Source organism: Harpia harpyja, chromosome 11 (assembly GCF_026419915.1).
Source record: "Harpia harpyja isolate bHarHar1 chromosome 11, bHarHar1 primary haplotype, whole genome shotgun sequence".
Lineage (NCBI taxonomy): Eukaryota > Metazoa > Chordata > Aves > Accipitriformes > Accipitridae > Harpia > Harpia harpyja.
Genome location: NC_068950.1, coordinates 236,064 through 258,168, shown reverse-complemented (window position 1 = coordinate 258,168; position 22,105 = coordinate 236,064). Strand labels below are relative to the sequence as shown.

General features: G+C 51.5%; 2 protein-coding genes across 2 annotated transcripts; both read right to left on the bottom strand.

Annotated features, from left to right (window-relative positions):
- Nucleotides 1-7,473: 7,473 nt before the first annotated feature.
- On the bottom strand, nt 7,474-11,606 carry LOC128148087 (granzyme E-like). The gene is made up of 5 exons (XM_052801527.1): nt 10,781-11,606; nt 10,520-10,667; nt 9,252-9,393; nt 8,871-9,104; nt 7,474-8,172 (listed from the first exon to the last, which is right to left on the bottom strand). Exons 1-5 carry the CDS (start codon nt 10,965-10,967, stop codon nt 8,035-8,037), a joined length of 849 nt encoding a protein of 282 aa, XP_052657487.1. The 5' UTR covers nt 10,968-11,606; the 3' UTR covers nt 7,474-8,034.
- A 2,400-nt stretch (nt 11,607-14,006) lies between these two features.
- LOC128148056 (cathepsin G-like) lies at nt 14,007-16,107 on the bottom strand. Its single transcript, XM_052801457.1, has 5 exons — nt 16,006-16,107; nt 15,764-15,908; nt 15,436-15,571; nt 14,862-15,113; nt 14,007-14,493 (listed from the first exon to the last, which is right to left on the bottom strand). The coding sequence occupies exons 1-5, from the start codon at nt 16,067-16,069 to the stop codon at nt 14,359-14,361; spliced, it is 732 nt and encodes a 243-aa protein (XP_052657417.1). The 5' UTR covers nt 16,070-16,107; the 3' UTR covers nt 14,007-14,358.
- Nucleotides 16,108-22,105: the final 5,998 nt, after the last annotated feature.

The window sequence follows — 22,105 nt, the reverse complement described above, 5'->3', positions numbered from 1 at the left end:
CATTAGCAATTTCTAAAACAAACTCTTGTCTGTGTACTCTCCTCAGACATACTAGTTCAGTATAGTCGGCTTTGAGCTGTTTTATCTTCTGTGATACAGTCAGATCAGGAATTTAAGCCTCTACAAGCAATTTTTGTAACATCTGTATTGCCTTGGGTTGAGAACTCATGCTTCTGAAGAGTTTTTGTGGCTCCCATACTGGACTGTATGACAAGACTCAGCATTTGGGCTGTATGAAAGCTTCTGGGTAACCTAGCTCCCGAGATGGGTGAGGATGTGGCTCAGCAGGGACCACAGATGCAGCCTGGGGGGTGTTCTGCATGCCCAGCCAGGTGCTACTACCTGTTGTCACTGGCCAGTCCTATGCACTGCTCCGGGAATTGCTCCTCCCTTCATCTCAGCCGTGTATCTATAGCTCCTGGCCATGGAAATAGATAGTGTTTGTGTGAAGCATCCAAAACGCAGGTCTCTCCTGCTATGCTGGTTCGTATACTCCCTCCCAGTGGCTCAGACCTTCAGTCTCTAATACTGCAAACAGCTGATAGCTTCAGTGAGGCTCTTTGCAAACTAGAGGTGATGTAGGATGAGAACATCCTTAGAATTCTTCTGGAAAGGACTTGGCAGCCCTATTAGAAAAGAAGTCTCAGCTCGATGTCAGCTTTGCAACACTCGATTCAGAGCAGATTAAATGTTTTAAAGACCCCTAGGCGAAAGAGGTGCCTTTCTCAGCTTAGCCACAAATCTACTTCCAAACTGCAATCTTATGCTTTGTTGAAAAGGGTTTTTTAGAAGTAAGTTTTTTGGATCAATTCAGAAATAGTTTAGAGACAGAACCTTGAAGAACACGTGCTGTTGCTAACCCAAAGAGGGCACTGTGTGCACGTAAAACACAAATGTGCTCTCCATGTGCAACACCATCACCCGCAGCAAAAATCACTGATAACTTTGTTCAGTTGCAGGTTTTCTTAGTCACGTGAATGACCTGGGGGGCTTTAAGACGTTTGAATTGCTAGGTTTGGAAAGTACTTGGAATCTTAAAATCTTTGGTCTCGCGTGTTGTATCTAGCGCTGCTGCAGATACTATATGGGCTCTAACAAGTCACCCTTATGCAAAGGTGAACATAAGGAAAGGCAAATACTCCCCAGAAGTACATCTTGGAAAATAAAACCCATTAGGGGTTTTCTTTTAACACAAAAACTTCAGTGTGGCCGCTGCTTTTCAAAAACTTTGGAGACTGTGTTTCTATAGTCAGGAAAATTTTGTTGTAACCTGCAAACTGAAGTGTACTTATAGGCTTAAAATGGTTTAAGAACAGGAGGTGGCTGGTGAAATTGGGCTTGATCAAAACTTCCAGATCAAAAAACAAGTTTGGATTCAAAAAGACAGCTGTCCTTATGAGTAGACTTGTAAGCTTTGTCCCCTAGTCTTTGATCTTAGAATTTCATTTGTCTGTTCTAATCTCAAGAAATATGTTGGATTTTAAACAGATCACTGCAGCCGCCTGCCCTCCCCCCCCCCCCCCCCCGCAGTTAGAAGAATGCAAATATTGTCAAGTTCAAAACCTCTATGTGCTACAAAACTACCTGGGTACCTCCTAATATTAGAGAGTCATATTTTATGCCATTTTTCTCCCACGGTTGCTTAAACGTCTTCAGCTGTCTGACTGCTTTTTCTGTTACTGGCGCATCCCCACTGCTTGGGTATGAATCAAGCTCCACACCTCAGCTAGGCAGATTCCTGTCAAATTCATCCTGTCTCTGAAGACTCAAGTTCTGTTGTTCTTTGTGTGGAGAGCTGGGACTCTCACTCCCCAGCTGTAAGCCCTGAACTGCGCAGTGACAGTTAAGGCCAGAGTAAATGTGGCATCAGGGAGAGTGAGATGTTTGTTCTGTGGGTGCAGGCTCAGATATTCTCCTGAGTGTTTTGGTCTGGCAGTGTCATTGCAGCACCACACTCACCAGGGTTCCTGTGCCTCACAGCTCTGAGGTCCTGAACCTCCAGTGGTTTGGTGGGAGTGGTTATTGCAGCGAAGAAAGGAGAGAAACCAGGCCTGCTTACAGCACAGGAAATCTGCCTAAATAGAAGATGATTATAAAACAACTCCTCTCCTCCCTGCCCTGCATTAGGCTTGGATAGACTATGAAATTTTGCCAATGTCTCACCTGGAATCCCAGTCAAAACTGGTATGTTTGGAAATCAACATGGGGAGAAAAAGCAAGTGGAGTTACTGTTTTCATGCTTGTTTGAAGACAAGCCTCAAAGTTATAGGTCTTGGAATGCCCTTTGCCTGTGTAAAATAGAATATGTTCACCACTTCACTGTCCACACTCCTTCCCTCGCCTTCCCCTACCAGCAGCAGTTACCTTGTGAAAGATGTCCAGGTGGCCCATGTGGATTGTACAGACTGTTCCTTAATTCTCACTTGAGTGTGGTTGCATTGTGCATGTGTGCTGTGTCTGGGTGAAGGCCCTCTCAAAAAAGCTTTCTTCTGGCTTTTCCCCCCTGCAATTCTCTAGGGAATAGAAGAGGTTTACTGTCACTTTTTATTGGTAGGAAGAGTCTGCACTTCTGTGATCTGAAGTTTTTACTCAAAAAGTTTCTGGCTTTCAAAATTTGGGAGAGGACAAGGTTCTCTGCGTTCGTTTGTACTTGGCTGTGTTTCACTTCCATCATATGAATGCAGAAGCTGGCTGATGGGCATTAAGCCTGCATTGTATGCCCTATACTTGCAGCTGGTGGGCAAGAGTGTGCTCTTTCAGGGCTCTTTCAGATCAGCTGTTTTGCTGGTGTGCCGATGCCCTCAACAATTAAGATTAATTCAATCAGACTGAAGTAGTTCAGGGTATGCTAATGAGCAGCAGGTTAACCCTGAGCACCTGTGATGACGGAAGGAGTGCCTGCACTGCTAGATCTGTTTCTTGCTCTGTGTAGTCAGCAGTAGGGTTTCTGTGCTGCCCAGCTCTTGTGGGTAACTCCTCTCATGGCAGGGGGCCTTGGTGTGCAGGGCAGTGGGAACTGAAAGTGCTAGCTCACAGTGATGCAGAGGAGCTTCCTTGCCTCTTGGACTGGGTGGCTCTGTTTTTAAGAGCCTGAATCTGTAGATGTCAGATTCTATTTCCCCCCCTCCTTGGGGCAGAGGTGGTAGTGTGAGTGAGAGGTGTCAGATGAAGAAGCAAGAAGCTGTTTTTTCCTTATGGTTGTTCTTTCTGAGCTGGGGGTGGAGGTTCACTGTTCGTCTCTATTGCTTATAGACCCCCCTGCCTGGGCCAGGGAAGGATGTGGTGTTCCTCAGAACATGAGGTTTGTGGATGAGAGGCTGTGTAGGGTATGGGAAAGTGCAGCCTGGCAGGCTTAGCCTTTTTTGTAACTTGGACTTGATAGGCGCTTCTGTCACACGGGGCAGAACTGGGGCAAGGGACATACTGAAATTGTTTTTCTGGAGGAACTGTTGTTAACTTGAAAACATAGTGAGACCTGGCAGAGTGGGTTTTTCCTTGTCTCTTATTTTTGTCAATGAAATCCTAAGCACCTGATGGAAATGTTTGTTCTCTTTCTCTTGCTAGGTCACTTGTCAAATCTCCAGATTAATTTCCTTCAGATGTAATATTTTCAGGCTCTATTCTAGAAGAGGTGGGTCTTTATTTTTTTGTCTTAAACCACAAAATGTAGGAAGAAAATGTTTGCTGACTGTCAGGCCATGGTGGGAATGTGTCGCTGTTCTCTTTGCCACCAACTTCACTAAAAAGACCTGAATGACTCAACGTGTCTTAATGATATTATGTGTGACAGAGGGTTCGTCAGGATTTACCTGACTGGCACCTGCCTGAGTCCAGTGACAGCAGAATGCAGAGGGCTTGGAGGGTGGAGCAGGGAAAGATGAAGCCAGAGCCTGCCCCAAACTGTGCTCTGCTCTAAAGAGCTGAGCTGCTGCAGCCACCTTTTCCCCAAATCCCCCCTGCCAGCCTCCATGGCTCAGTGCTTCTGCTGCTGCCACGTTTGCCTGTGTTTCCCATTAGAGGAGGATAAAGCTGTCATTCTGATAAACAGCAAAATTGACAAATACTGAGGGAGAAGAGATGCGTCTGGCAGGAGCTGAAAGTGCCGCTTCTTGGTGAGATGCACTGGGGGAAGGATGCTGGTATTCTGTTGAATGACAGCCGGGCAGAGGTGGGATGGAGGAGAATCGAGAGGGGCCATGGGGTAGCAGATGTGATAGAGGAATTCCCCCAAAGTACCACTTGGAAGTACCTGGTGGGAGCACGTGTGCCTGACTGCATGTGAGGAGAGCCACTGGCTGACTAGTGTCAGAAATGCTGTTCTGGATGCTGAGGTGGTTCTCCCAGTTTCACCATTGTGCAGCCTTGAGCAAGTCTATGCCTCTGTTGCCTTTACCCACATTTCCTTAGCATCTTCACGGTGAGAACTGATTCTACTGCATGCACATACAGGACCTTGCATGGGAGGATCATCATCACCAAGGCATTTGGCCACTGCTGTAATATGCAGCACTGAAACATCTCTGATTTTATGGGTCACCAGTGAGCTAATGCCTACATCTTTCACTCTTGTTTTCCAGTACAACCAGACACAAAAAATCTCTTGAATCTTTGGGTATAATTTCTTTCCTGACACACCGAAATTGGGGTTGACTCTGTGGGGTTTGTGCCTCAGTAACACAGTGGTTGGATGTTATCACAAGCTACAGGGTCTTTTGGGAAGAGAAGGGTGGTGATATGGTTAAAGCATGGGGACAGGAGTAGTACTCCCAATTCTGTTTCCTTTATTGCTACAGATTGACTTTACCCTTTTATGGACTGGCAGAGATCTGAGATAAAATTGCATATTACAGTAGTGCCTTACAGCCTAGGCACAAGACCTTGCTGTGCAAGGTGCTGTTGTCATCTTGTTTACAGTGAGGGTCAGCGTTCTGGCTGTCCACATTGTCTGTGGCTTGAACCAGGACTAAAGCCTTTGCTTCTAAGCTGGTTGGTGCAGCTGACTTGTGTCCAAGCTTCTTGGGGGTATTGCCTTTTGGAATGGACTGGTTGTATCCATGTCGTACAGCAGTAGGCCTAGATCTCTTCTACACCCTGTGTTACCTGTGGTCAGAGAACACACAGGGCTTTGACTTTGGTAGTATTTTTTTTTCTTCTGTTGAAATCTGCAAGAAAGAATGAAACAGTGGTGTCATAGCCTGATAGGATGCTGTATTTATACTGTGACATCCAGTGGCATGAGTGTATGCCTGCTTTGGGAGATGCTGTAAAGATGCATGTGAAGGGGAGGCAATTGAAGGCATGAAGCTTGTTGGACAACTCAACACTGGATACAGGCAGAGAAAGTCAAGTTTGGTGCTATCTGCCTCCACACTATCTGTCTGGGAATGCACTTACCTCTTTGCTGGAGGAACCTAGTCGTCTGACTCCAGAAGAGAACTGGAAACAAGCTAGCATGTACACTGTGGAGGATGAGGAGAACATGGCTTGAAAATGAGCCAAACGTATGAGGTAGACATGTGGCACAGCCCAGCGGGTCAAAGGGACAGACTGCTTCCTTGTACCGTGGCTTCCTGCAGTTTTCTGTCCAATCTGGAGTGGATAGCTCAGGGCTCTTGTATTCCCACTGTTCAGGATGTGCTGCAGAGCCCAATGCCTACAGCTGGCAACAAGGAATACTACTTCTAAGGGCAGAATGGGATATTAAGGTGAAGATCCTGTAAAGCAGTCAGCCCTTTGTGTGTGGCAAGTGCACGGGATTCCCCTTCTCCCAAACAACTGCCCTGCACCCTGCCTCTTCTGTGTCTATCATGTCTCTTGTCCTTGGGCTGTCTTTCTTGGCTGCCTCTCCCTTCCCCAGGGGGAAATAAGGCAGCACCTGCCATAGTGTCCTCTGCTTCTGCTTGGACTGGGCAAGTGCTGTGGTTATCAAGAGGAAGAGCCTTTGCACCTCTTGTGCCTTCTCTTGTTCAAAATGCTGGCTGCATCTTGAATTTCAGGTAGTTGAATTCCAGCTGGCTCTGGTGTTCTTCCTGTCCTCTGCCCAAGAGGTGGCTTGGTAAGGCTGCTGCTCACTTGCTCTTGGCAGGCTAAGAGTGCATTTGGGATTACATTTAGTAACTCACTTGATATCTGGTAACCTGTTGAGATGTGGCAGCACAGTCCTTGGGGGCTCTGTGTCCATGATTCCTGTCAAAGCCATGGTCCCAGGCACTGCCTTCCCAAAGGGGAAAACATCGTGCCCCTGTCTCTGGCTGACCCTCCATCCTGGCAGGATCATGGATGTGGGTGGGCAGAAGTCAGAGCAGAGGAAATGGATCTGCTGGTTTGAGAGTGTGATTGCTTTCATCTATCTGGCCTCTCTCAGTGAATGTGACTGCTGCCTGGAAGCCAACAGCAAAAGGAGCCGAGAAGCTTGCAGGCTGTGCCGTGACATGCTGGCGAAGGAGCTCATCTGGTGGTCCAGGCAGGTGGCTGAGCGTCAGTGAGGAGTGCAGGCTGTCTCTGCCATCACTGCTCTGCAGCGGGGCTGTGGAGTTCGGCGTAGTGCTCTTGGAGGTTGGTGAGCTGGATGTCTGCCCGAGAGGGACAGCAGTCTGCACGCACACCCCTCGCTGCAGAACAGGGTGGTGGAGAGCCTGGCTCTGCTTGGGGCTGCCCTGGCTCTGGAGCACACCAGGGATCCTCTTTCTGAGCAAAACAAACCTCCTGGAGGACGTGATTGCTGCCTGAGACATGGCCCAGTACTTTACTTCCTCCCGTGGTAACACACTCCTCCAGGCAGCTGCGTGGCTGGAGCAACCAAATGCGTGTCATCTACGTGAGCTGCTGCTCCCCTGGGTGTCGGACAACCTGATCGAGCTGGAGGCAACGGAATGCTTGGCACAGCCCCGTGACACAGCTTGTCTTGCAGAGCACTCAGGTACTGCATGGGCTAGAGCCTCTTCTGTGTTCCTGCATTGGCTGTGCTCTGCGGGCAGGCTGCCCTGTGATGAGATGGACTAATTCTGCCCCCACACAACACCGGTGGGCATGAGCTGCAAGTGCTCACATAGTCCCGGGGACACCTTGTGCTCAGTGCCCCCTCACCTGTGTAGTTCTTTCCTACCTGCTCACACTGCAGTGTATGGGGGGAAGACAATCTCCTGCCAGGAGATGACGGATTACCATCTTTTTCAGTTTTGCCTGAGCACTCCACAGTGGGGAGAGGAGGCCAAGAGGCTTCCCCTGCCCTGAAAACCAGGCTTGACACCTGTTCTGGTGGTTTAGGTGGGACAGAAAATGGAGGCCACTGGTTAGGGTAGAAACTTCCAGCTTGGGATTCAGCTGTTTGAGTAGTGACTGTCTTCTGAGCTGTTCAGGACTGGGGCCAGTGGCCAAGAGAAATCCAAATCACAGAAGAAAAAAGGCTCTCAAATGCAGATGCAATTTATTGTTTTTATGTATTCTTACAATGCTGGAGCTACAGCAAGAGGGGAGAAAGGAGGCACCAGGTTTCAGAGGTAGGGGACAGCAGCAGCAGTTAGGCAGGAGCTGAAAGTGTCCTCCTTGGAGCTGGGGCAACCCTCTAACCCCAGGGCTTGGGCAAAGGAGATCGAGGCATCTGGTGTCACAAATGCAAGGGGCAGGGAAGAAGCTGCTCTTTGGATTCCCCCGATCTAATTGTACTGTCTTGCCCAAAGGGCGGCAGACATCCCAACAGCTACTGTCATCTCACTCAAGGCTGTCCTGCTGCTTCCTTTCTAGAGCTGTAGCCACAAGCAACTTGACAAAGGGGTAAATCAGAGCAGCAAAGTGTGGGAGCATGCGCTGTGTAAATGGGCACTCCCTCGCTTGCACAGGGAGCAAACACAGTCGAGGTGCAATCTCTGTGCCAAGCCCCCCGCTGCCATAGTTTGGCTTTTCCAGAGAGAAGTCCTTGCCATGTCCATAAGGATCAGTGGGAGATGTTTCCCAGGGAGAAAGGAAGAAAAAGCAGGCAAGCATGGGGCCCTGAAGCATGAGTTTTCCAGGGCAGCAGCTGGGGTGAGAGTAGGGTCATGTGGACTTCATGACACTGTTGACCCAGGGAAGGTAAGGAGCAATGTGTGTGTAGAAACCGGGCCAATTGTTATGCCTATAGGAGAAGATGCCGTAGGCTTTGTTGTTGCAGACGAGTGGATCCCCAGCATCACCCTGTAAAATGGAGGAGGAGAGAGATCAGTGTTGATTTATGCGGGGTCCCCAGGAAAAGGGTGCATTTGCAAAGAACAGGGAGGCTGCAAATATCAGAACAGAGCTTCCCTAGGAGAAGCTTGGACTTGCAATAGATGTGGATAGCTCTGGGTCCAGAAGAGACCATTGCCAGTTTTGTCTGGGACCCAGCACAGGACCCAGCAGAACTACAGCTGGGCAAACGCTGAAGGTTAAAGTATTGCTTCATTTCTGCCTTTCTGCTGGCTGCAGAGCATGACAAAATGCACTCAGACCAGCTATGAGATTTAGGGCAAACCCTTCTTCAGCCAAGCAGTTGTCCTGTTGTGCTGTTGCAAACTCCTAGGTCCTCTGCTGTGGGAAGACAAGGATCCCTTTGTCCCTTCTGCTTCACCCAGGGCTGAGCACAAGCATGATGCCTGCAGTCAGCAGGAATGCTGCTGATCCTCTGAGGGTCTGATCCTTGGAGATCAAGACCCAGGGCACCTCTTGTGCCAGGACAGCAAGAGAGAGGGATGTTGGTGAGGAAGCATGGACTGATGGAGGGGAGATTGAGGGGACAACAAAAAGCAATTTTAGACAGCACCTTTTCAGTAGTTTTTTAGCCCAGATTAGGTTTGTGCCCAGCACCTGGCTAAAACCTCCCCTGCAGCCTTCTACTCCCTAAGTCAGAGACTGACCTTTTCAGGTACCCCAGCAGATCCACTGCGGCCACAAATCAAGTTGTCAGCAAGTCCAGGGTAGTGGTTGAGGCAGTCCCTTTGTTTGATGATGGTGATGGTGGCTTCGCGTAATGTGGCAGCGGGTGTTTTGTAGCCCCAGCCGGCTATGCTGCACACTGTCCCACCAGGGACTTTTGATTTTTCAAAGGCAATGGTCCTAACATAGCTGTTGCTGGTGGCATTGCCTTTCAGCTGGGCAAGGGGACAGAAAATACAGAAATAAGTGCTTGGTCTGTAAATGCTTTGTGATGAAGGCTGTCCCCTTCTGCTCCAGGGTGACAGCTCAGCTCTGCATGTTGGGCAGATGGGACCATGCAGGTGCTCCAGGCAGGTAGTTACCTTCAGCAAGAGGATGTCATTTCCCTTCTTAGGACTCATGAAGTCTGGATGGCAGTGATATTCTTGGACTTCAAATGTTTGCCAGCTTTCCTCTCTCCTCTGGATTGTGTGGGCTCCAAGGATGACAGTCAGAGGTTTGTGTCTGGTAAAATCAAGCACAGTGTATGTCATTAGCTTTCTCCTGTCTTCCCTGTTAACACTGAGGCACACCTCCCAGGGGCATGGCCGGGGAGAGTGGCTGGGCTTTAAAGAAGAATGGTGGGAGCAAGAAGCTCTGCCAGTTAAGCTACCAGCCAAGAGGCAGAGCAAGTTTCCGTCTGACAGACCAGAGCTCTGCAAGGGTTACTTTACCTCTAGATCTTGAGCTGAGCGGATTTGGTCCAATGCTGCTGCTGTGTACTAAGATATGTGGACTGTGGGTCCAGGCTTTGTAGGCACCAAGGAGAGATTTCTAAATTGGGACCCTGCTCTGGGCCAATGTACCTTTACTGGCCTCTACATCACCTGCAGAAGGGGCTGCCTTAGGAAAACCAGGAGGGACCCTGGGTACGGGTGGGAGTCCTTCCCAATCTAGCAGGCAGAACTTCAGTGTCCGGGCTCCTGGGTTCTGCTGATCCTCCTTTCTGCTGCTCAGATATGGGGACTGGCCCTGAGGCTGGGTTACTGGCACTGGGGCAGAGCCGTCAGCCCTGAGGAGCGTAATAGCTACACCCAGAGTCATACACATCTAGAAAAGCCCTCTTGCCTGTCCATGCCCCAGTTTCTCCAGCTGGAGGGATGGAAGATTGCTGGGGAAGCAGCTTGCTCATAAGAGATCATTCATTCTGATAACAGTCTTGGAGGTCTTTGGTGGCACAAAGGGCAAAGCCTGACACCAGCAATACCTGCTATGCCAGCAGGTCAGTGACAGCAAGGGAGGAAGCCGGTCTGATTTCTCATTGTTGATGTCTGGGAAGAATAAAATGAGTCGTGGAGGGGGAATAAAAAAAAATAAATGTAAGTATCTCAATGTGGGCTGGGGAGGGACATGGGGAAGAACGGCTCAAGGGAGAGCTGCAGACACACCCCTGCTGTTTCACTGCTAGTCCCCACAGCCTTGCCCTGTCCTAGCAGTGCAGCCTGCAACCCCTGCTAGGGAAAGAGTTTGGCCACAGCCATGAAGGAATTGACTCAAACTGTTAGACCTCCATCTAGGAGATGTTACTCAGATCATGGCAGTGCAACAATCTCGTCGCGCCACGTGCTGTACGAACATAGCAAAAACTTACACGAAGCACTGAGCTGCTGTCATCACCCAGTTCGGGGCCACTAGGAAGCCTCCGCAGAAATGGTTGTTCTTTCCTTGCAGATAGGCCACGTAGGGTGTGGAGTGGGTCTTGGCTTCACCTCCTTTATCCATCTGATTCCAGGAATAATCTGCAATGGATGGGACTCAGGATGAGGGGATTGGAGGACACAGGGCACAGGATGCACTGTCTGGGACTCTTCCTTGCCCAGCCCTCTCCTTGCCTCCAGGCCGCTCTACTTACTGGCTGTAGCTGGGGGGCAGGTCACCAGCAGGAGGGAGAGCAGGAGTTTCTGCAGGTGCTTCATCACAGCGTTCTCTGCTTCAGTGGATCCCTTGGAGGTGAGGCTGCAGCTGGGGTCTCTTCCTGCTCCCAGCAAGATTTTATAGCCTGAGACTAGACTCCAGGAAACCACAGAAGTCAGACTCATCTGATTAATCTATCTGCAAATTGCATGCCTCAGCGATCTGAGAGGGGAATTCAGTCAGCCTTAGCCTTGGGCATCAATCCACCTTCATCTTGGGCCTGATCTGGGGTATCTGACATCCTTCTAAACCCAGAGCCAATTTTAATCCATTGCCTTTGAGCTGGAAGCTGTAGGGAGCATACCCATCCTCATCGCTTTGCCTGCCAGCGTGCTCTTCTCTTGCAGCTCGTATTTGTTGTGCACTTGCAAACTCTCTTGATTTTTATCATGAGCCCTGCAAGAACAAGATTTCTTTCAATTGCACCAGTTCCAAAGACCATGCAGTGGCAGCTGAGGACCCTCCTGCTCTTTCTCAGTAGGTGTCGTCTTGGGTAATCGAGCAGAATTGGTGTGAGTGCATTTATAACACCACACTGGTCACGGCTATGAGGGCAAGAAGTTGTTATGGCAGCTTTGTAAGCATGGCCCACAGCAGTGTGACTGCTGCTGTTGCCACGAGGTCTCTGTTCTGCACCAGCTGCTGACTTAGGGCTCTGCTTTGTGCAGCAAAAGACACCTTTTTAAGTGTTTCTTTCCAGATGTAATTGTTCACCATTAAATTGGCGAGTTGGCTGTCTCTTACCAGCCAGTGTGAGAGAAGACAGGAGGACACTTCCTTGACCTGGGTCAGGGGATCACTTTGCCTCTGATGTGTTGAGGGTGGATGGAGGCAGGGATGCAGGTTTGGGATTCTGCCCCTTCACTGGCTAGAGATAACCTGATGACCCAGGGATCTGGTGTCACAAATGCGAGGGGCATTTGTGACACCAGAGGAGACCATGTCTCCCTGAAGCTGGTCTTGTTCTGGGAAGCGTCATGTCCAAGCACATCACAGCCAGCACTGCCCCCACCCTGGCAGGCAGTGATTTTTAAATGCCAAACAAGTGCCAGGTGCCTTTCTGCAGTGCATGGTGGGCATCTGCCTTCCCTGGACCAGGCCCTGCAGCAGCTGCCCCTCCTCCTTCTCCAGCCCATGGGGAGAGGGACCATGCTGGAGGAAGGCCTGGTGGCATATCGCTGAACACACACTTTCCCCATTCCTGGCCCCTAGGGTGTCCCCTTGTCTCCCCACTGGCACCAGTGCACAAGCTCCAGGGAAAGGTGGAAGATGGGCATGTCTGTGCACTCGCCCCAGCAGCGGTTCCTTCCTTTGGCTGTGATGAAATGCGGCTGATACGTCCCTGATGCCCTCACTGACTGCCGGTAAATTTGCTTTCCTATCTTCCCCCAGTGCCACAGGGCAAACCCCATTTTTACGCTAAAATCTGCCATTATCATGCAAAGACTGCGTGACAAAGATTTGTACTACACAGATAAGCAGTTGCATCCTTTTCACTTGCAGATTTCCTAGCTGATACCAGCTGTTAGCAGAAGCCCAAACCAAGGACCCTTCTCAGTTTCCCCAGGGTGGCATGGGTGCTGAAGGGGATGTAGTTTCCCTTCGTCCCAGGCAAGAACAGGGAGAACATAAGAGCAGACATCCAGGGCCAGACTGCAGGCCATCTCCTTCTGACAGAGGTGGCTAGTGGGAACCTTGGAAAGACAGGGCAAACATCCTGTTCCCTTGAATTGCATGCAGTTTCTGAGTTTCTCTATGTTTAAAATTCCCCGCTGGTCTTCCCTGCCGCAAACCAGTCTGGTCTCCTCTTGAACTTGCACAGACATCTGTCATCCTGCACCAGGGAGTTCTGCAGCTCAGTTATTTACCAATGCACTGTCTCTGCCCCTTGTCATCTCCTCCAGGAAACTGTCTAGCACTCTCCTCATGGCATAGGAGAGACTCTCATCTCCTATCTGTATATGAGAGATGCTGTCAGAAACTAGCTGGAACAAAGGAGACTAGGGCTCAGGGTTTAGACAAGTTTCTTTAAACTCAGTGCAGGCCATGGAAGTAGGGGCTGGTGCAAGTTATTCAGACTCTAGTGGAGAGGCTGTCTGAAAATGGTACTAGAGCACCCTTTGTGGGGAGAAGCTTGCCTGTGAGTATCACCCGGCTGAGGGAAGAGCTGTAAACCCTTTTGGTTTTGTGCTACTTCTAGAACAGTCTCTGCTTGTGCTGTACTGCTGGGGCTGGGCTTGCCTTCCTGAGAGGGACAGAAATGTGCCAACACACTCCAAGGCAGACAGCTACCAGCTAGGACTCGCCCTTGCCTTCTCCAGGGGAAAAGTCAGGCTTTCCTGCTATAGTTAGCATGGGAGGAAAGGAGAGAAGTGGCATGGGGTCAGGCCCTTTTGTGAAGCCAGGTCCTTTATCCACCCTTTCAGTACAATCCTTTCAGAGACTATCAACATCTCTACCCAGGACATCATGTTGCTGCTCAGGAGATGGAAGACTGTGACTACTGGAGGATGGCAGAGGCAAAGACTGAAAGCACTAGTGTGCAACAGCTGGGACTTTGAGTATGTCTCCTCTCTGGGATCCTAAAGTCCTGTCCCTGGGATCTCAGCCACCACCTGCCCTATGGCCAAGGCAGGGCAGAAACAGCACAGTCCACAAAAAGTCCAGCTCCCTTCACCTGCTGGAGCCTCTTACAGCTGACAGCTGAAAAGATTAGCCTGGTTTCCCCTGTGACCCAGCCTGCTCTCGGCTGCCCTATGTGCTATGGTGCAACATCATCATCCAGGTGAGAGGCCCCTGCAGAGGGGACAGTCATTACTTTGCAGGGAATGGCAGCTTTTGACCCCGGTACCTGCTGAAACAGCACACATCCTGGCTGTCAGCTGCTCCCAGGCAGGTGGTGACATTGCTGAAATTAGCGGATGGAGTGTGTGCACACCACTTTTCCTAGCCCATTTCTACCTGGGCAGTGTCTCTTCCTGCAACACACTCATCCCCATGACTCCAGGAAGGTCAGCTGTAGCTCTTGTTCTCCAAGTCTGCCAGCAATTCAGTGGATGCAGAGCTGTGACTGCCTCTGTCCCAACAGGCTGACCTCTCACTTTCACCAGCTAGACCCTCCCTTCTCCCTGGGGCAAGGTACAAGAAAGAAGACATATGCTGGGAAATGCAGCCTGAGTTTACTGTGGGTGTTTTAAGTGCAGCAAGGTTCAAGCAGGGACAGGGTTATCTCTGAAGGAAACGGGATCCATTGTAGCACAGCCTCTTTCTGGTGCCATCTGGGGTGATCCCTGCTTCTGCCAGGGTGATTTAACATAGCCCCGAACTGTCTGCCTGAGATGGGCAGGGAATGGGACAGCCAGCAGCCTCAGAACAGAAAGCAGGGCATGCTTGTGTGCACCGATCAGGTCACTCAGGTTTGCAAGGAGAGGAGGGAGTCAAGCCTTCAGCAGGGGCAGGAAGGAAACCAGTGCAGTCTCCAGGGCTGCACCAATGCTGGAGCGAGTGCTGCTGCTGCTACTTCTTCAGGATTTTTTTGATCCAGGGCAAGTAGTTGGAGATGCGGGTGTAGACCCCGGGTGGGGTGTTGTACCCAAAGGAAACGATGCCTTGTGCCACCTTATTGCATACCAGTGGCCCACCAGAATCTCCCTGAGGACAGATGAGAGACTGGTTTTAGAGGCCTCTTCCCTGTGGGAACAGGTTTCACCTTGGTCCTTCCCTGCCCAGGCACTGCCAGCAAGGCTGTGTCTCTGCTTCAGATCTGTGGCTCTGCTCCTGCCCTGCATGCCCACTGAGCTGGAGGAGCTGTCCAGAGCAGGCGAGTTGGGGCTCTGCCCCTGGGACTGCACATGGATGGTGGTGTCAGGGCATCCAGAGAGCTAGTCCACGTGGGAGCTACAAATCAAATGCTTGTCACCTCTCCTGGGAACCAGATAAGTCTGTGCCAGCAGCAGCCCCTGCTACCAGAGAGCCCACCTGCCCCACAGCCAAGCCCCCAGCCTGTCGGCAGCCCATACCTGGCTGGAATCACTGAGCTCGTGGAAGCTGCCTGCACACACCATGCCGGTGTTGAGATGTGGATAGAAGTGGATGCATTTCCTGCGGCTGTAGATGGAGACTTTGGTTTCAAAGAGCTTGTTGGTCGCCCGGTCGTTGTCGATCAGGCCCCATCCAGCTATGCTGCACTTGGTGCCCGTGGGGAGGTCACTGCTGGTCTTGGGCAGTGGAATGGTCTTGACGTAGTCATTGAGAGTGGCCTTTGCTGTCAGCTGGGAGAAAGCAAGGTTTTTGGAGAAGGCTATGAGCAGAAGAGCTGAAGGACACTTTGTGTGCAGAGGTAGGGGAGGTCTAACAGGGCACACAGCACTGGAAGCTCTGGTGAGCTGCTATGAATAGGGCATCAGCTCCAAGCCCTGCCCACAGTTCCCTCCCAGGTCCCTCCCATTCCTGCTTGCCTCCAGCACTCATGGGCAGAAGCAGCTGGTGGTTTGCAGAAGAAGCTAACAGCAAGAATGTGTTCTGTGTAGATCCTGCTAGACCCACAGCCCCACTCTACCCTCCAACCCACTGCCTGCTGCAGGACTGCCTTGCCTTGAGCAGCATGATGTCGTTAGACACGGTGTTGGGGTCATATTCAGGGTGCTGGTAGTATCTGATAACTCCCCGGATCTGCTGGGTCGTTTCTGGTTCGTGGATGTTGTGAGCCCCCAGTATGACTGTGGCATTCCTGGCAGTGGCAGCAGAGTGGAGAAGGGGGAAGACAGGTTGGGTCTTACCTGTGTCCCTCCCCTTTCGCAGGCAGGTGGAGAGAGCTGCTCAGCACAGGAGGAAAAGGAACCTGCTCCAAAATTACTCTAGTGATGGACCTCACAGATTAGGGGAGGAAGAAGGGGATAAAGTCCCTGTATGAAGTACTCACCCCATGCAGTGTGCAGCTGTCATCACCCAGTCAGGGGCCACCAGGAAGCCTCCGCACGCTAACATCCCTACCTTTAGGTAGGCCATGTAAGGGTGGGAGTGGGGCTGAGCCTCATGGCCCCCCACAATCTGACCCCGTAAAGCACCTGCAAGACACCCCACCGCAGGATGAGCCCATGGCTGCTGAGGTCAGACGCCAGCCCAGCAGCCTCACCCGCAGCAGCTTGTGGTACCCCAGCTTACTGGCATTGGCCCATGGGCAGGAAAGCAGGAGCAGCAGGGCCAGCAGCGGCTGGGGCTGGCACATCTCTTCCCACAGCTGAACACTCCTTCCAAGTTGTGCGGACGTCTGAGTCTCCTAGTGCCCAGGGGCTGGTTTTATACCCTGGGACCAGCTGCACCCAGCAGCCAGGAAACCATGTGCGATGGCCTGATTGTGCTAATCAGAGCAGTGCAGCATCCCTGCAGGTCTATCTGCATCTCTGCTGCCCTGGCCTGCTCACATGCCCCGAGGCTGTGATTGATGAGTGATAGAGCAGGACAGAAAGGCGAAGGCAGAGAAAGCGTGGTATGCCACAGTCCCAAAGACTCAGGGATGCTGACTGGGGGAGGTGTCCTAGGGTATTTTTGAGGTGTGATTTAGCATTTCTCCCGCAGTTTGGCTGCAGGACAAATCACATCCACATGCTTCAAAGCATGGTGTCTTTGAGCTCTGGCAATCAGGCTGTCTCTTACTGTAACTTCAGTAGCCTATGCCACTTGCTCCTGGGGGCGGTCAGGTCAGTTCATGCTTTGTTGGTAAGTGCAATGGCTGCAGATGCTCTTTCCCCTGTATAGTTTCCCCTCTGCAGCTGGTCTGGCCCTGGCACATCTGTTCAAATGGGACCAGGGGAAGCCTTCACCTACCCTGCTCTGGATTCTCTGCTCTTCCTTCCCTGACCTGAAATTGCCTGCACACCAGGCTGCAATTGCTGTCTTCACCTTGCCCCTAGCAAAGAGTGATTTGGTTAAATGCTAAACTGAGCACCAATCCTGCTGCGCTTGTCCCTTCCTGGCCCTGTGGTCCTGAACAGAAACCACCATTGGGCTGCCCCAGGTGACCCTGTTTCAAAGCAGTGACCAAATCTTTGTGTCAAGGGCACAGATCTGGGGCTCAGGACACCGGTGTTCTTCCTACTCCTGGCTCTCACACTGCCTTAGCTGGTGGCTGTCTGCTCTTTCCTTCTGATCTTTGGGCCTCCAATTGCCGAAGTGTGTCCTGCAATGGCAGCTGAGACTGTCCTTTGTAGGAAGAGCTGCCTGACTCTCAGGCTGCAAGCTCAGAGGGAGCTGTGCCATACAGTCCTGTGTTGTTTAAAGTTGTCCTTCCTGTTTGTACTTCCTAGCCCTTATCTACCTTAATTTTCCCCACTGCCAGGTTGTCCCAGTTTGCTGCATTGTTTCTCGCAAAAAGCAAAACATAAATCTATTAGGGTTAATGCTGTGTGAAGTGTCTGCTCTGCTCAAGAGGGAATGCATGTTGCATACTGGAAAGACATCTTTTCCATGCTCACAGACTTTCAACAGCTCCTGACTCTGCTCTAGAACAAGAGCACCCAAGGGGCTGGGAACAGCCACAGGAGAGAGGGGCCATAGAGGAGGCGGCAGGGTGCCACACTGGAGACGTGCAGCCTCTCTGCTGCCATAAGGACAAAAGCTGTCATGAGACCACAGCCAGGTTCTGCACTCCTCCAGCACCCAACCTCATCCCTCCTATTCTGAGTGTTGGTCAGGATTAAATCTTCCCTCAAATGCTCTCCAGAAATTTTCTCTGAGCTGTGAAGTCCAGCCCTTTCCCTTGCTTTGCCCCATCAGCACGAAAGTCTGGCTTAGGGGCAAACCAGCACGCAATTGGCTGGCCACGGCCACTGCTCGTCCCCAGAGGCTGTGCTTAAGTGACTAGAGGGACAGAGCCCAAGAGCGTGCTGCTGGTTTGTGCAAGCACTTGCAAGGTAGGGCAGCCAGGTCTCTGGCCAGCGTGCTAGTTGCTAAAGCTGGAGCAGTGCTCTCCTCTCCTCTCCAGCCCAGTGAAGCTGTGGGCAACTGCTAGCCATTCTTAAGCAAAGCAGCTTCCTCTACCGTGCAGATGAACAATTTGCTATTGAAAGGATATGGAGAGCTGGGGAGGTAGGAGGTAATGCCTCCTTTCAATCCCTGGAGTACTTTCAATTCAATTCATCTAGGCAGGAATCCTCCCAGAAGCTCTGGCTGAGGTCACCGCAGGTTCTCTGCAGACATCTGGTTTTAATAAGCTAATTTGGGCTTGTAACTGCAGCCAGGAACTGATGAAAAAACGCAACAAAGGCAATGGAACAATTAGTGCTCTGAGGCTTCAATGCTGCCCCCTGCTCCCTGCCCCCCCTCGCCCCCGAATCCTTGGTCCTGCTGTGGGAGATTCTTCTATGCAAAGACCCTGTCTGTGTGCCCATTCCCTGGGACACTTTCTGCCAACCCTCCTCAGGGGCCTGCACGTCACTTGAAGAAAATGAGGCTTGCTTTAATCTTAAATCACCATCTCTGGAGCAGTCTCTGCTTACCAGTCCTAATGTAAGTCTGTGAGAAGTGGTTTAAACTCAGCTGTGCCTGCCCAAGACATGATACCAGCTTTGCTTCCTGCTGAGCGTGATTTAAGGTTAAAAAGCACATACAGCTCCAAGGCTCCCAGCAAAGAAGAGTGGATCAGGAAGACCTGTCCTAAAAACCCCTTTGGCATGCAGTAAGGATGCTGCTCCGTGGCAGACATGCCCTGTGCGGGCAGTGCTGCTGGGCCTGGCACAAGCACAGTGCTTAGGTGCTGTCATTGCCTCTGCCCACAGTGTGCCCAGCGAGATGGTGCTGTGTTGATTTTGTCATCTCGGATAAGATGCCCTCCAGAACCCTGCTCACAGGTCAGACAGGCACAACTCTCTCCCAGACCTTCCTCCCCTGTCTGCTTGAGCCAGTCCTCATTGCTCCCAGCCAGGGCTCAAAGCTGGGGGAGTCTGGGCAAGCTGACAGCAGGGTACCCATGCTGGGGGCACACGGGCAAGCTGACAGGGTAAGTGTCCCAGGAGGGCAGCAGGGAGGCAGTGGGGCTGATCTGCCAGTTAGTCTGCATTGCTGGGAGGAGGGCATTTGATGGAGAAGTGCGGTATGAGAATGGAAAACCGCTGAAACATTTCCTGGAAATAAAATCGAAGTGTGTGTGTAGGTATAAACAAACCAACAGATAAATATATCCCTCTCTGACTTCCCAGAGCAGTCTCCAGCACACCAGAAGAGCTACTGGGCTTGTGGTAGGGCTGTACTAACTCAGCAGGGAGGTCTGGGAGCATGGGCTATCCTGCATGCTAGTCCTTGGGAATCAGGGCTTTTGTTTGATTAAAACCTTACTGCCAAATACAGGGCTCCCACTGTGCTCTGATCCCTAGTTTCTCTCTGTGGGCAGCAGCTCTCTCCATGGGTGTGTATCCTGCAGTAACCTTGTGCAAAGGTCTTGCTTTCTTCTTGATCCCGGTGGTGCTGAGCTGCAAGCTCCAAGCTCAGATGCCCAGGGCCGTTTGAGTTTACTTATTGCTCTGTAATGGCCGGTGGGTCAGCAGTACCAGGGCCAGGCTATGCTGCAGACATTAGAAACCAGACAGCAGTTCTCTGCCCCAAACCATTTAGTATTCTTGTGTATAACAGGCAGGGAGGAAAAACACAGGATGGTAAGCAGCAGAGCTTGGGATTAATTTATGCTCTCCCGACACAGTGCAGCAGCACCAGCCCTGCTGCCAGTAAACGCATTGCCCCTGCCCCAGCCAGGCAGCACTAACCACAGCGAGGTGTGTTGCCTGTCCTTCCTCTACAGTGCTCAGGTTAGGTTTCAAACCAGCCCGATTTCCTCTGCGTGGTGCTCGGCGCTGCACCCCTGCCAGCTCCCCCTTCCGCAGGCATCACGCTGCTGTTTACGCCGAGCCCTCCCTGGCCCATTTCCTGGGTGAGGACTGGTTCCTCCCTGCCATCCCTGCATGAACATGGGAAGAAACAGCTCTCAGCTGTGAGCATGTAGGGACAAGTCTGGTGCTGAGCTAGGCTGTGCCCCAGAGGGTGCAAAGCAATGCTGATGAGCTCATATGAAGGATTTTATGGGTCCTGCACAGGGGACCCTAGGCCAGAGGCTCCAGCCAGGTCTCTGGAGCAGCTTCATGGTCTTGGTCATGCCACACTGACCGTGGCTGGCTGTGCCACACTGGGTGGGGGTGGCAGGAGCACTGTGCAGCTCCCTTGCCCTCAGGGACATGTCTGCTCACTGAAGACGTGGTTACAGGGCAGAAGATGCTAGGGGAAAGCTGAGCTTGTCCCAGGCACAGTAGGAGAACTGTCGTTGGGCATGGCGCTTGGAGACCAGGCACTGAGCTGGTCCAGCTTCTCCAGCCCTTCTGAGCTACCCAGGCCAAAATCCAGACCTAGGGAGGAGAGGGATTGCTTCTCTGGCAATTGTCAGTGGCTGTCAGCAGCTGCATGAAATGCCACACTGTAAAGAAGAAGTGAGACTCAGGAGTTTGCATTTGTTGCATGCTGACTCTGGAAGGATGCTAAGGGATAAGCACCTCCAAAGCTCCCGTCCAACAGGCACTGAGCACTGGAAACGCTCAGTGCCTTTTACTACAGATCAGCCAAAAGGTCAAAATCTCAAACCTGTCGCAAAGGAAGGAAAGGTGTGACACCATGGGAGACAGGGTCTGGGCTGGCACACTGATGATGTGTTTTCTTGGGATGATTTCCAAGTCATTATCTTTTTTGGGGGGGTTGGGCAGGAGCATTTTATAAAGCTGTTTGCTTTCTGTTTAATGTTTTTGCATTGAGGAAATGCAAGTTTCTAAAGAAAAGCCACTTAAAAAAAAATCAACAAAACTTTGCCATTTAAGGTCATTAATATGGTCTAATGGAGATGATCCTGAAACTTTCTATTTCGTGTTTTTGTTTTCCTTCAAATCCAGAGATGCACTGCAGAGACTCTTTTCCTACAGAGACCCACCATCACCACCACCCAATTTCAATGAATTGACACCCAGGCACAACAACTGTGCCTGGGACAATTCTTTGAGCACTGTGAAGGGCCAGGTCTCCAGGGTTTGGTGTCAGCCCAAGTCAGAGGGGCCTTGCTGGCTCTTCCCAGCTCCTCTGGGGTCAGAAGCATCCTGCCATGTTGGGGACTGGGATGTGCCACTGGAAAGATGACTGCCTGCTGCTGCACAGTAGAAGAGACCAAAGCTAGGAAATGCAACCAACCAACTGCCAGGAGCAATCAGTCATTTTTAAACCGGCACAACTCCACCCTTCCTGGAGCAGAAAAACACCTGCAGGCAAATGGATGCCTTGGCTGATGTTGGGCTGTGCTGGGGCCACACAGTGGGGACAGGATAGGTGGGTGGGGAAGTGGGGAGGGAGCCTTGTGGGAGAGAGATGGGGATGCCAGCTGTCCAAGAGCCAGCCTGGGGGTTGCCTGGCTAGCCCCACCAGGCAGAGCTCTCCACAGAGCTTCACCCAGGGATTTTTTTTAATCAGAATGTCTGAAAATACAAGTTTTAATCAGGACTGTGCAGCAGCACAGCAGGAAAACCTCAAGAGAAATCATCAATATTTTATCTTGCATTTGTAGCTTGCTGTCTTTCCCCCGCAGCTGCTCGTGGCCCCCCACAATCTGGAGCTGGACGCCCTCCCATAAGCAGGCGGTCTCAGGGCAGGAGTGACCAGGCATGCCACTGGCCACAAACCCAGGGAGCCCTGCTCCAGGCTGCTCCTGCCCTGCTCCTCTCTGGGCATCCCTGTCTGCAGACAAACTCTTCCCTCTGGAGCTGAGGTGCTTTTGCCTTCCTGTTGGCCTTGGTAGGAGCAGGCTGTGGAGGGTTCCAAGGCTTCTGCTGCTAAGGTGCCTCATCTCAGCATCTGTGAACACCTGCTATGGCCACAGTTCTGGCAGAGGGTTCAGGGGGCTGCAGCTGGCCCCCATACCTCCCTTGGTCCTTCCAAGTCAGCACTCAGCAGCTATCAGGCAGCTTCAAGTAGATTGTGGTCTTGATTTGAAGGAAAGAGATGAGAAATGTTGCAGGATGGGGTGTCCCTCCCCCGCCCCCCTTCATTTCAAAGAAAGAACATCTGAACTGAAACGGCAGCAAAGGAGAAGTACCAAGATAAAGCTTAGCCTGCGTCTGTGCAGATAGCAATAGGGAGCCACTGCAGAACAACAGGAACTCTCCCTCATGTGGGTGCCCAGCTGAGGGGGAGCCTCATTTGCCCCCAGCCATGGAGCTGGGGACTCTCTGCCTCGGGTCTGGTG